Consider the following 15,490-nt stretch of genomic DNA (forward strand, 5'->3'; position numbering starts at 1 on the left):
CATCAAAATCCAAGCCAAAATATCGTACTACAACATCAATCTATTTAAATAAGCTATGGTAATTTGAACACGTTGGCATCATCCAGCTTTTTGATTGGTTAATTAGCGATTTGACCTATTTGACCTAAGAGAACATGGCGGATATCCTACAGCATCAAACGTTTATACGAGACCGGAATCATTCGCTTACGATGAAACTAAGTTGACTTTTATTTGTATTTCATAACCATTCAACAAATTTATTTTGTGTACATTATTATAATCACTACTGAGTACAGTAATAATCAACAATTCAGAAACGCAGCATGCCGAGATTTTTGTGTTCGTTTTTATTTGAAACTTCGTTTATTACCAAACGCTTCAGCGTGGTATTAAGAGTTTGTTTTCAGGGGTGGGTGATACCAAGGTGGGAAATTGATGCACATATGGGGTTAATTCCTTGAATTGCAATATAGAGGGTTCAGGCTGAAATACAATATATAGTGTTTTCATGTTTCGTCTGATATTTCTGTGGTATTCTGCTGCTGTAAGTAATGCACGATTTGTTCCGAAATTCAGTATATTGTGTGTATTCCAGGGTTATTCGTTTTTTGCTGAAAACACCCCTATTTTTTAGTGACAGAGTTTGAATAGTCTCACTCCCACTGGGAAATCTGCATTGTTGCTTGAATGTGAGTTAATTAAACACATTTTCCAGACCGGCGAAAGAGTATGCAACAGCCAATTTTAACAGCCTGTCACGTGATTTTAGTCTGAATGTCAACATGAAGAGGCTAGTCCATTTTACGCAGGAGTAATTGGGAGTAGAATATGTGAGGGATAGTATCAACAGAGATGTGTATAGTGAAAAGTAATATCTATCCTTCATTTACATCTCTGAGCATTTCTGTTTTAGTATATTGGTTTGAAAATGTTGAACTTGCATGATTTGCAATGTGTTTTTTTAATGGGACTCCCCTATTGATCGAATCCCGGGTTTGAACGAGAACGGCACACCACGTGATTCGTTTGAATACAATGCTGATGGCAAACATGCCGTGTTACTGCGGTACTCCACTGACGGGATGACTTACTGCATGCTACAACTTCGCTTGTGATGTTGCTTGTTAGCCATGGATTACATGAATCTTGATTACCAGTCAAATGTTGCTCATAGTACGAAGTACCAGGAATGTTGCTCATTTGACGTTGGTAATCTTTATTTGGAACTGAGTAACTTCCTGGTACTTCGTACTATGATAAAAATCAGTCAACTTACATCAAGTTCTCTCAATCGTAGTATTCCATGTGATGTACACCTAATATGCCAAAAATGTTGCTGAACGATTTGAACTGAATAAAAATAGCAGACGAAAATTTGTTTACAAAATAAAAATACTTCGGTTGCCAATGAAAACCGGTAAAAAACAAGCAATATGTTTTCGGCTGTTATCATGGAAGGGACATGAACGTGAAGCTAACGTCTGTTTATAACTAAAACCGGGCACCTTATACGAGGTTTGCAAAATAACATGGCAGTCATTAGAAGTCACTTTATTTTATTGTTAGGACGTATTCAGCCGTTAAATGTATAATTTCCAATCGTTTTGCGATAGTATTTTCTAGAATGGAAGCAGCATTTACATTTTATTCAAAGTTCAAAGCTGCGTTGGGATTCCGTTGACAGTGGTAACAATGTCGGCGCCGGTGATCGCTTACCAGTGCGCAACGTAGCCAAAATAAAAGGCATGATCATTTGGGCACTGCTATTACAAGACTTTGGCTGTTGCCATGGTAGCGGTGGGTCAGGAGTGTTTTTACCAAACGCTTCAGCGTGGTATTAAGAGTTTGTTTTCAGGGGTGGGTGATACCAAGGTGGGAAATGGATGCACATATGGGGTTAATTCCTTGAATTGCAATATAGAGGGTTCAGGCTGAAATACAATATATAGTGTTTTCATGTTTCGTCTGATATTTCTGTGGTATTCTGCTGCTGTAAGTAATGCACGATTTGTTCCGAAATTCAGTATATTGTGTGTATTCCAGGGTTATTCGTTTTTTGCTGAAAACACCCCTATTTTTTAGTGACAGAGTTTGAATAGTCTCACTCCCACTGGGAAATCTGCATTGTTGCTTGAATGTGAGTTAATTAAACACATTTTCCAGACCGGCGAAAGAGTATGCAACAGCCAATTTTAACAGCCTGTCACGTGATTTTAGTCTGAATGTCAACATGAAGAGGCTAGTCCATTTTACGCAGGAGTAATTGGGAGTAGAATATGTGAGGAATAGTATCAACAGAGATGTGTATAGTGAAAAGTAATATCTATCCTTCATTTACATCTCTGAGCATTTCTGTTTTAGTATATTGGTTTGAAAATGTTGAACTTGCATGATTTGCAATGTGTTTTTTTAATGGGACTCCCCTATTGATCGAATCCCGGGTTTGAACGAGAACGGCACACCACGTGATTCGTTTGAATACAATGCTGATGGCAAACATGCCGTGTTACTGCGGTACTCCACTGACGGGATGACTTACTGCATGCTACAACTTCGCTTGTGATGTTGCTTGTTAGCCATGGATTACATGAATCTTGATTACCAGTCAAATGTTGCTCATTTGACGTTGGTAATCTTTATTTGGAACTGAGTAACTTCCTGGTACTTCGTACTATGATAAAAATCAGTCAACATACATCAAGTTCTCTCAATCGTAGTATTCCATGTGATGTACACCTAATATGCCAAAAATGTTGCTGAACGATTTGAACTGAATAAAAATAGCAGACGAAAATTTGTTTACAAAATAAAAATACTTCGGTTGCCAATGAAAACCGGTAAAAAACAAGCAATATGTTTTCGGCTGTTATCATGGAAGGGACATGAACGTGAAGCTAACGTCTGTTTATAACTAAAACCGGGCACCTTATACGAGGTTTGCAAAATAACATGGCAGTCATTAGAAGTCACTTTATTTTATTGTTAGGACGTATTCAGCCGTTAAATGTATAATTTCCAATCGTTTTGCGATAGTATTTTCTAGATTGGAAGCAGCATTTACATTTTATTCAAAGTTCAAAGCTGCGTTGGGATTCCGTTGACAGTGGTAACAATGTCGGCGCCGGTGACCTCTTACCAGTGCGCAACGTAGCCAAAATAAAAGGCATGATCATTTGGGCACTGCTATTACAAGACTTTGGCTGTTGCCATGGTAGCGGTGGGTCAGGATTGTTTTTCCAATTAGTGATGGTACGACCTGCCTGTCAAGTATGAACCGTGACAAAATCAGCCAAGTCAAAAAAAAATCACAGAAGAGTTAAAAAGCCATTCCTGCTGAACAGTTACTCTAACTTCGGGGTCAACTTTCTCATTAATGAAACAAGATATCAAAAATTCAAATAGTAACTTTTTGCCCACACTCCAGCCGAGTACAATGAGCTATGTCTGAGGTGTTGTATCACAGGGAGTTGGACAAACTTGTGTATTTTAATAAATTATTGAATAATAAAATGTTATATAACTTTTCTTTTACCCCCCTCCCCTTCCTGGTATCTATTTCAAGTATTTTTGTCAGGTTCAAATCGTTCACCAGCATTTTTGGCATGTTAGATGTACATCACATAGAATACTAGGATTGGGAGAACTTAATGTTTGTTGACCACCTGGAATCTGAGTTTTATAAATCTTGAAGGGCTCTCGGAAGATCCACCCGCTGCCTGGGCCCGCAGTAAAATCTCCGATTAATATGGAGCCGCAACCATCAACATCGATATACCATGAGGTTTCTGCTGGCGACGGTGCGGCGTTACTCAGTTCCAAATAAAGATTACCAACGCCAAATTAGCAAAATTTAACCGGTAACCAAGACTCAGTCTATCCACGACAAGCAAGCAACATCACAAACGAGGTTGTAGTGTGCAGCTCACGAGTCAGCGACGACCGATTTCAACGAAAGTCATTCCGTCAGTGGAGTACCGCAGTTGCACGGCATGTTTGCCAATGCACAGATCTGTGGAGGAACTTTTAACTTCAACATCAACCGTGTATCGTAGTCGCCCAGTTTAAGTTCTGGTTCTGTCGTGGTCCCAACTAAAGGGCGACAGTCGTCGTGTCGCGTCCTGTTCGATATGGGACTCACAGCGACGTATACAACGCGTGTAAAATACATTGTTTATTTACATGAAATTCGAACACGCGCTGTGCTACGACCACCGCGCTTAAACATCCACGAGTTATTTATTCGGACAATGACTTAAATTAGACGTCTGATTATTTTATTTTCACACGTACAGCGACACGCGTTCTACACTGACAAGCGTTGCTAGGTCGCAGCACTGTCTTGGAGCATATTAATGGGCAATTGGGTTCCCCGATCTAAATTTCTATCCCGGTTTGTTGCACGTTCTTTTTTTAATATGAAATAATCAAATATGGGACATGTGTATAATAACAGAACCCCACACCCTCCCCGTGGCTTCGCTCGTGAAAGTACGGCAGCAGGATACACCGCATCACTCGTGAAAATAACTTCCATACGCAATGAAAGCCACGGGGAGGGTATCTGTCATAATACTTCATTATCACTGAAAACATTTTTCCCCTGAAATAAATTCCAGTGAATATGCCATTTCCCTCATACTATATTGAGACACAGCGCAGTGAAAATTAGATTCACATGTAATGCTTGAAAACATGTCAGCAAAAATAAATTAATTGAAATTCTACGTGACTTCATAATAGTTGGAAATGAACACATTACACCCGACCCTACCACTCCATATACAATGTAAACTACACCCCAAAACATCCTTTCACCCACAGTTACTACCGTGTTTCACCAGTGTATTCTATTTGACGTCAGGAGAAATTGAAATAAACAAATTAATTATAATTTCAGCCTCTAGTTTACCACTGATTAAATAAACTACCTCGTCTTTATGTCAACTTGCAGTTATTCGTTGCCTACATCAGTGACTTCAAAATATATGTTTCAATCCCAGGAATTTCACTCGCTGTTAATTGCATGGGAGTGGCAGTCTTTAATGAATTTCTATTGTCATGTCAATTTCTTGCGATTACTCGAACATTAAGCTGTAACCACATACCGCCTAGGTGCTGTAATTAAATCCTGGTGTAAGCACCATATGAACTATGAACAATGCATGTGAAGCCAGCTGTGGGGTATATTCAATCCTATAGATTTCTCATTGTTTGGTAACTATTTGCTGCAAATGCAACAAAAATCAATATAAAAAATATTACCCACACAGTATTCTACAGGTTACTTGTTTAGAATATATTTTCGTTACCAATAAAATAAAAATCTCTCAGTCAATCAGAAACCCGGATTCATGCCTTCGAGGAAGGTCCCGTTTGAACGCTCACATCGTTTTTTTTTTCGTTTGGGGGAAAACTAAAACTGATCGCAATTTTCGAATAAGAATGAGTCGGCAATTTTTAGTGGAGTCGAAAATTTGGAGGTAAATAAAACACCGAAACCCGGCAAATAAATAGGCGGTCGAATTTTTAGAGGGGTCGAAATTTTGGAGTTTTCACGGTAATAATTATTCCATTTCAATGAAACTTAGTACAAAGATGCTCTAGGACAATGTACAAACCTAATTAGTTTGGGGTAAAAATCTGTTCATATTAATTCCCTAATAAGCATAATAATTCATAATTTTTTGGTTTTTTGGTTCTAATCACATTTCAATTAAACTTGGAGACATAGATTTTCTGTTACATTGCGCAGACCTCATTAGTTTTACACTCAAATCTGGTCATATTAATTTTCTGATTTGCATAATTAGTTTTCAGCTCAGTAATTTCAAATTATATTTAATGTGTCTCCAATACTCTCAGCACATGGGAGTTCTTTCTAAGCTTTCTTTGATTTTCACTTGGAATTTATTTTCGCTGAAGGAATAAATTAGTGGAAATAAAATCCAGTTCTTATATTTTACATTCAACTCATCAAAAATTATCGAAAAGAAACTTAACACAAAAATCAAATTGCCTTTTCAGCAAAAATTATTTCTAGCTAAAATTAAGTATTATCATAAGAAACTTCACACAAAAATCAAATTGCCTATTCAGCGAAAATTATTTCTAGCTAAAATAAAGTATTTTACAGCATGTTGCATTTATATTCTACCTGATTTAGAAATATAATAATATGGTAAATACTGTTAAATCAAAGTCCGAAGGAATAGCTTTCAGGAATTTTCTGATAAGTGTGTTACCTTCTTCTACCTTACAAAGATTTGTTTATTTTTGTTCTGATTGGTAAACAATGCTGTTTCTTCTTGAAAACTACCAGCTCAATTACTTTGATAATTAGTATAGTTTATAACAATGTTAATTGCCACAACCATATAAACTAAAATGGTTGTGATTTAGAACAATGTGGTAACATTAACCATGGCAAATCACTAATATATCAAGAAGACACTCTGCAAAGACAGAGAAGCTATTTGAGTTGATCTCTCAGATTTGTTGACTTTCATGACGATAATTTTAGTTGTAGTAATTTTAGATAATTTTTGAAAACCACCAACCCAATTCATCTGACATTTTATATTCAGGTACCTTAGATTGATCACTGTCAGATTGATTTGATTTCTTCCTCTATCTGATTACATGTTGATACCGGTAACTATAATTTTTCACATTCTATGAATACCAGTATTCTTGTTATCTTCAAAATGGCTGGACTGATTAATTTGTTAGTCCTATCTTATTATGCGTCTAAAACAGTGGACCTGTATCAGCCAACAGGCTGCCTGTCTTTTTTGAATGTGCCAACCTTTTTTTCCTGAAGTAGAATGTTGTGTGCATAATTGTCATTAAATGTCAAATTTATTTCTTTGTTTTCATAAATTATTGATATATTATCAGTCGTGTCACCATAAATCATTCTGACTATGTATTCAGAGGATTTAGCTGAGCCTAGACGTCAGTCACTTATCCATCATAATAATTGTATAACCTGTATACAATAATCAGCTTAACTCGATGAATCAAGTAAGAGATATGGTTGCCTGGTGCATCCAGATGATGTCATGCAATTCTTTGCTTGGATTCAGAACGATGTAGACGTGAAACTATTGCAGTGATTGATTAAAAGGCAGCTGTCACTGCATCTCGTCCTGTTCCATATGAGACTAAAAAGTGACGTATACAACGCCTGTAAAATACATTGTTTATTTACATGGAATCCGAACAACCACTGCTCTTTAAAATTTAAAAATTAACACAACCAAAGAATCACATGGTACAAAACAAGAGATTGATTTTTTGTCCATATCAATGTATTGCAGTTCTGTGTGTTGTACTATGATTGGTACATGTGTGTGGGTGTGAATTAAGAGACTAGTTATAATTGTTATCATATGAGATTTGTACACATTTTATTCAGATATATAAAAAGATAAATGCAAACTTTGTTCATATATGAATAATAACTGTCGCATGTACATTACATAACTCTTGTTTATTGAGTTTTCCATGTGCTATGCTAATACTGATAAGAGTACAAAGCAGTGTATTTTATTTATTTTTCTGTGTAAATAAAAACAGTAAACACTTATCCCTTTTCATAGTCACTAAATCTGACCATAGAAGGTACCGTACTCTTCCATGATCTGACCAATGTCTTTAAAACTTTTGATATAACCATGTATGCAACAGTAAGTACTGTCTGTTGGATGAAAAAATGTGTGTACCAAATTTTGGTATATTGATATATACCCGGTAATAATTCCTGTGCATCAGTGCTAACAAAATAGATTATGTGGAAATAGCATAATTGGTGGTGAAAACTAAAGATTGCCAAAAATATATCCAACCATTTTGATCATGTAAATTAACAAATTCTTTTGACTATGACCATTGTCAGTCATAATTAATTTGCTGATACATAATTTTTCACTTATTTGTTTTGTGCCTCGATGTGTATAAATGATTTATTCACAGCATGATTCTAGTACATGTCCACCATAAGCATCAAACTAATTGCTTGGAACGTAATGATTTTCTTTATAATTTCAACATCAGTCACAAAATCCACCAAATTGACGCTGATATCATTCCAACAAATCTAGCAATCAAGAAGCAAATGATAAGGTTACCTCCACTCCACTCATGTTGTGAAACATTTTTGTCAATTAGTGTAAACCGCTTAATTTTCGTTCGGCCCAGCATTAAGAGAAAATAATGTGGACAGCCCATTGTAAAAATCTACTATATTGTCAGTCTATACAACTAGGGTTATAAATATAGGATCTGTATATATTAATCAGTGACTGGATGGACAAACCCTACTTACAAAAAATTACTTTCATGAAATTAAGTGAATTACACCATTTTTCAAATTACCCGGTACAACCACATAAAGCTATAAACCGAACAAAATGCAATAATACTAGTGATCAAAAGACTCCCACAGTGGCTCTACCTAAAAGTTATAATTGCTGGCAAAGCTTTTTTTTTATAAAACATATGCAACAGTGCCCTCATACAATCATCTTGAAAATGTGTTTGTTTTTAAGTTTATTTAGGCATTCTATGTAATTTTACCCATCGTAGGAATCATTTTATACTTGTTTATGTTTTGAAGGGAATCTAAACAATTCTGATTTTGTGAAACAGAGGAACAACGCCCTCACACAACTATCTCAAACATTCTTTTATTTTTAATTTGATTATTGACAAAATACATTTATAGAAATAATTGCCACATCTTCTTTCTCAGTGCATTGCCATATAACTACTTTTCTTGAAAACGCGAGAAAACCCAAATAAAGTTACAGTCTAGGATCACTTACCCTAGTACCCTCCCCCCAAGGCACATATCTAGCTGTATTAATTTAAATATGAGTGAAATTGAGGAACGATGTGCATTAATGAGTGCCCCCTCCCCTACTTATACTAGGACAACTACAGTATGATATTATTCAAACACTACAATAGAACAAAACACACCACAATACTGATTCTGAAAGAAATTTGTAATTTGCATAGCACACTAGCGTAACTCTTTCCTTGGTGGTACACACAATACTATTTGACTGATGATTAAGAAGTTTTCTTCTTCTTTAGAATAAACTGAATTCTTTGTTGGTTAAGCTCATTTCTTTGACAAATCTGTAAATAAAAACAAACATATGCTTTAATTAATAAAACTTGCATATTTGCTCAATATCAAGTATGTCAGTCACAATTTTTTGATCAACGATTTGAGGATATTACTGAAAATGTAAAGGTTTTCATTACTGTCAAGATTACAGTTGTTTTGATAGGGTTATCAGAGGTATTTGTAGCTGATACACTTGAGATAATGTGTAGTATTGGGAGAAGCAATATTGATATTTGTTTTGATATCTAAGATAAAACAGGGTCAAAAGATAACAACTGGGATTAAAGATATCACTTTGTGTGAAATGAATACTGCTCAGTTAAATTAATAGAAAAACATCTGAGGGGTTTCGTCATTCTCATTTTTTACTAGAATTATTTATTCTGTGCTCAGAAAAATAAACAATAATAATATTCATTTGACATTAATTGTTGAGATAATTGGAGCCTAAACAAGGTACATGATTTGCATCTTAACTATGGTTAATTGATATCTGTTGGTGATACTAATGACAGCATAGATGATCAAGGTGAGTTAGATAAAGTTGAGGATCATAATGATGAGATTCAGTTACAAGTAAGTGATAATGAAGTATTTGATGTATTCAAATTGAGACGAGAGGAGTTGATAAAGTTACAGCAATCAGATGTAACATTGACAAAGGTCCGTGAAGTAGTAGTGCCAGAAAATATGATAGCAAATAAAGTTTGTTTTTTCTGGAAGGATGGTCTATTATTTCGTCAATGGAGGCCCATGAACTCAGCTGAAGCAGCTGAGGTGACTCAGTTAGTGGTCCCGTTAAAGTGTAGAGGTGAGTTGTTAAGGATTGCTCACGATATTCCTTTAGCTGGTCATTTAGGAATAGAGAAGACAAAACAAAGGTTACTGCAGCATTTTTATTGGCCAGGGATATTTTCAGATGTGGCACATTATTGCAGAACGTGTACTGAATGCCAAAAATCTGCTAAGAGATATGCTCATGAAAAAGTCCCGATGATATCAATGCCAATTGTGGATGTACCATTTCGGAAGGTAGCAATAGATCTGGTAGGGCCTTTACCAAGAAGTAAAAAAGGTAATAAATATATATTGGTGTTGTGTGATTATGCCACTAGATATCCAGAAGCTTTACCAATTCCAAATATGGAAGCTGAAACAGTAGCAGATTGTTTAATTGAGAGTTTTAGTCGGGTAGGTATTCCAAACGAGTTACTTAGTGATCAAGGGACAAATTTTATGTCTAAACTTATAAGTGATATGTGTGTTAAGCTACACATTAACAAATTGAAAACTAGTATTTATCATCCACAATGCAATGGGCTTGTTGAGCGGTTCAATGGTACTCTTAAATGTATGTTGCGTCGCTACACAGCAGAACACCCAAAGGTGTGGGATACCTATTTACCATACTTGTTGTTTGCTTACCGAGAAGTTCCACAAGCAAGCACAGGATTTGCTCCATTTGAGTTATTATATGGAAGACATGTAAGAGGACCTCTGGCTGTGTTAAAGGAAGGGTGGACTGGAGATATTCCAGAAGAGGAAAATTTAGCGGAATATGTAATTAACATGAGGGATAAGATTAGGGAGATGATGGAAGTAGTGAAGCAGAATATGGTGGTCGCACAGGCTAAACAGAAAAGATGGTATGATGTGAAAGCTCGTGATAGATCTTTTGATATTGGTGAAAAGGTGCTGGTGTTACTCCCATCAAGAAGTCAGAAGTTACAGGCAGAATGGCAAGGACTATTTCAAGTTACAAGGAAAATGACAGCTGTAGATTATGAGGTGAATGTTGGTAGTCGAAGGAAAACTTGCCGAGTGTACCATATTAATATGTTGAGGCCTTGGAAGGAGAGGGAAGAGATTGCATGTTTCGTGGATATAGTAGAAGTAGTCAAGGAAGAAAATGATGTATTGGATGCATGTTTCGTCGATATAGTGGATGTGGTCAAGGAAGAAAATGGGCTGTTAGACACAGTAGCAGAAAAGAAAGGTAAGGAAAACTGGAAAGATGTGAAAATATATGAAAATCTGACAGAAGAGCAGCGGGCAGAAGTATTACAGTTACTAGAGCGTTATGGTGACGTGTTTACAGATGCACCAGGGCTGACTGGATTGGTGGAACATGAAGTGGTTACTTGTGAAGACTTTCCCTTACGTCAGAAACCATACAGGTTACCTCAAGCAGTACAGTCCACAGTGAGAGAAGAGTTAGATAAAATGCTGAAATCAGGTGTTATTAGACCATCTAAAAGTCCATGGGCAAGTCCTATTGTGTTAGTGGGTAAGAAAGATGGTACAGTTAGGTTCTGTGTAGATTATAGATCTCTTAACAGTGTCACCAAATTTGATGCTTATCCCATGGCACGTGTGGAGGATCTCATAGAAAAGTTTGTTGTTGCCTGTTATATTTCTACTTTTGATTTGTCAAAGGGATATTGGCAAATTCCTTTGAGTAAATCTTCCTGTGAGAAATCTGCTTTCATAACTCAATTTGGTCTCTTTGAATTTACAGTGATGCCTTTTGGCATGAAAAATGGTCCAGCAACCCTACAAAGGTTAATAAATCAGATACTGCAAGGTACAAATGAGTATGCTGGTGCATATATGGATGATATAGAGGTACATGATGTTAGCTGGAAAGAGCATTTGTTACATTTGCGGGCTATACTTGAGCGATTGAGGAATGCAAAGTTGACTGTGAAGCCTAGCAAGTGTTATATTGGTGGGCCACAAGTGTCCTTTGTTGGATATATGGCAGGTAGTGGAGTGATAAGAGCTATGCTGGACAAGGTGCAAGCTGTTAATAATTTTCCAAGACCCAAGACTAAACAAAATGTTAGAGCATTTTTGGGTTTAGTGGGATATTATCGTAAATTCATTCCTAACTTCTCTGAAATTGCTTTTTATTTGACAGAGTTAATAAAGAAGAAGTGTTCAAATCAAGTAATATGGACTGAAGACTGTGAGACATCATTTTGTAAATTGAAGCAAGCATTGACATCTGAACCTGTACTGCATAATCCAGATTATACCAAACCTTTTGTCTTGCAGGTTGACGCTTGTGATCATGGTATTGGTGGGGTGTTAAGTCAAAATAATGACAAAGGAGAAGAACATCCCATAGTATACATCAGTAGGAAGTTGTTGCCTCGTGAAATGAATTATGCGACTATTGAGAAGGAATGTTTGGCCATTGTTTGGGCAGTGGAAGCATTATATCCATATTTGTATGGTAGAGCATTTACTGTTCAGAGTGACCATCATCCTTTAAAATGGCTGAATCAATTGCGCGAACGGAATCGTAGACTGATGCGTTGGAGTCTGACCTTGCAAGGTTACCAGATAAATTTCCAACATAAAAAAGGGGTTGAAAATGGCAATGCTGATGGCTTGTCAAGAGCATGGCAGTCAGATGTGGGTTGACTTCCCAAATTAGTTGTGAGTAGTTGTATGAGTGAAGTATGAGTAAAAAAAAAATGATGAGTGTTGTGTGCGGCTTGGTGCTTCACCTATCACCTAAATATCAGGTGCTAGATATTAAGTTTATCCAGGTACTGCAGCACAGCGATATTTTAGAATTGTTTGTTGGTATTTATGGTTATATATTTAACTTGTTATTATTGAGTTCAAAGTATTTTCAAGTGTATCTCAAAGTTTTTAAAAAAACAGAGTTTTCATCCTCTATAAGGGGAAAGGAATGTAATGGTTTGAGGCTATGACGTTTAGTTTAGTTATTTGCATAATGATATTGATACATTGTATGGAACATCTCGTGAGTATTTAGACTCAGTTCCAGGCCTAGCAGTTGAGCAATAAACACCTTGGCTACAAGTGCTCCTCTCCAGTGTGTTATTCTCCTCCCGGATCTGGTGACCAATATTCACTTGGTTCACTCTACCTTGAGAAGTCTGTTCTCAGTTTACAATATCGCTATATCATTTTTTTGTATCACAATACCATATTTGCTCTATAAAAAGCATATCATTATCAGACACACATATAAACCAAAAAATTGGCTTATTTTGACTGAACAAACATTTCTGTGAGTCACGTAAGCATATGCGCTACTAAAAAAGCAAATACAGTAGATTAACAACTTCCATTGTTGGAAATCAAAGCATGGATGTACTGCTATATCGGTAGAAATATCGGTAAAACATTAATATTGGAGTAGTTTTTTTTTAGCATCACTCTAACAGAAACCTATGCAAGTTGTGAATTGTTTATTTTTATTGTTAAGTAGAATTCAAAGATGTCATAAAAACTCAGTGTTCAATGTTTCTGGCAATGCAGATCCTCAGACCTGCTATTATTGTTGTCAAATAGGAGACTTTAGCAAAGATTAATTATAATGAGATAAGAAATAATAAGTAAATCTGAAGTTGGCAATTAGCAACCAAATAATTTGGCAAAGAGTTTGTTTATGGTATAGTTCAGCTTGTAGGCAATAAAAACACTGATACAATGGCCATTCAGACCTGTACGTTTTCCAATCAATATTGTTGAACAGTGGGAACGTTGGCAAGGCAACATGACTCTGAACTAAAGGTTAAGTAAATAAAACATACAATATAATTATTTTGATTGGAGTAATGAGTTCCAGATCTACAGCTAAAATGTTTTCGAAATTGCAAAGTATGTTCACTATTTCTGTATTTGCAGTGCATGGAAGGAAATGGAAACTGATATTGGTTGAAACATGTTATACTGCCCTGCCCTATACTGACCTTGTCATCTCGCTGTTAACGTTTATGTGTCTTGGTACATGTGACCACGGTTCTCGGTTTGTCAATTTATCATTCTGATCCCACCAACCAATAGTCTGCGTGGTTGTCAAGGGAACACGGTATACCTCATTTGGTGCTGAAAACAAACCAAACAATTCGTATATAAAAGATGCATCCATGCATGTGTGCAAGTGTACGAATGAGTAAACAATTATTGAGAAGAAAAGTTTGAATTTTCACCAATCTATGCTTGCCCTACACCTGAAGTAGAATTCATGTTCATAAACACACTAATTATTAATTTCACTTTAGTAGAGCAGTAACAAAAATCAGCAAAAACCAGTATACTATATGTGACTACATGTTACTATAGTCATGAATCTAGTAAAATAAAGAACATGAATCAAATATATTGTTTTCAGCCAAAAATAAAATTGAAGAAAAAAAGATTACCTGACGATAATAGCACATCAAACTGCTGTCAAATCTTAAATTGCTGAGTGCTTTTAAATTTATATTTGAATATCAAAAAAAACAAACAAAAAAATGATAATACAAACTAAAAAAATATTATTTAAAATGAAAAGATTAAGCCAAATTTGCTTGATTTACGACTATTGCCATTACCACGATACGGTTTTGGTACATGTGACCACGGTTCTCGGTTTGTCAATGTATCATTCTCATCACACGGTCGTCTGGAAAAACAAATTCGCAAGTGATAAAATTTGAAAATTTCAGGGTTTAATCACGTTTTAGATTGCAACACAATTTTTTACATTCGTACTATGTGGCCATAAATTCGGTGGCCATGGTTTCATTGGGTGTATTTTTTGATTAACGTCACAGATGAGTAAAAATACGGTTTTAGTGAATCTGTATGATCACCAAACGAAAATACTGTTTTCCAGTTCTATAAAAATAATAACCCAGCCTTACTGTGTGCACCGTCATAATAAAGACAATAAAGCACTGTACAAGAAAGGGCGTACTTAACTTACCAGTGGCGTTTCTTGTGTGTTTATGTAGCTGAGTGGTATATCTAACGTACGATCCTCTGTGTGGTTTGGCAGTTGGTGGCGATGGCTCGACAACTCTGTTGTATTTAGACATGTCGATCGGTGGAAGTCTAGACGTGGCTGGTCGAAATGATACATGGCTACCTTGTGGGATATTGTGAACCAGCGAAAACGTATGTTCTCGATTTGGTCGTAAGACTCGTTCTCGAATTGGATCATGATAACCAAGGCAAGATAAGTTGAAGAACGACATATTGTCAAGTAATTCCGCCTCACGCGGTCAATACTATTCCAAACGTCAAATAAACACCATTCACTTCCGGGATCGGATCCGAGTGTTGTCAACCTGGTGGTCAAAATGGCGTCACTTAGCAACTCATTCTCGATAATTCGATCTCGAATTTCGTCTCGCGAGAATGTATGTGAGTGCATCCTCGTACGAAAAAAATATCCCAGAAAGAATGAAATAAAACAATGTCAAAATTTATATTTATATTTTATTCAGATATACAAATTACATTTTAATAGTACATGTTTTCGAGAAAACTATTCAAAATGCACGTGTAAATTGATGTGAATACTGCACATACAAAGACTGTTTGGACGCGGCTGAATTCCGC

At 36.1% G+C, this 15,490-nt stretch overlaps 1 protein-coding gene across 1 annotated transcript; it reads right to left on the reverse strand.

Annotated features, from left to right (window-relative positions):
* Positions 1-8,971: 8,971 nt before the first annotated feature.
* On the reverse strand, positions 8,972-15,253 carry LOC100373985 (sperm microtubule inner protein 11-like). Its single transcript, XM_006822522.2, has 3 exons — positions 14,853-15,253; positions 13,852-13,987; positions 8,972-9,126 (listed from the first exon to the last, which is right to left on the reverse strand). Exons 1-3 carry the CDS (start codon positions 15,121-15,123, stop codon positions 9,078-9,080), a joined length of 456 nt encoding a protein of 151 aa, XP_006822585.2. The 5' UTR covers positions 15,124-15,253; the 3' UTR covers positions 8,972-9,077.
* Positions 15,254-15,490: the final 237 nt, after the last annotated feature.

Source organism: Saccoglossus kowalevskii, chromosome 21 (assembly GCF_978046115.1).
Source record: "Saccoglossus kowalevskii chromosome 21, keSacKowa6.1, whole genome shotgun sequence".
In the NCBI taxonomy this organism is placed as follows: Eukaryota; Metazoa; Hemichordata; class Enteropneusta; family Harrimaniidae; genus Saccoglossus; species Saccoglossus kowalevskii.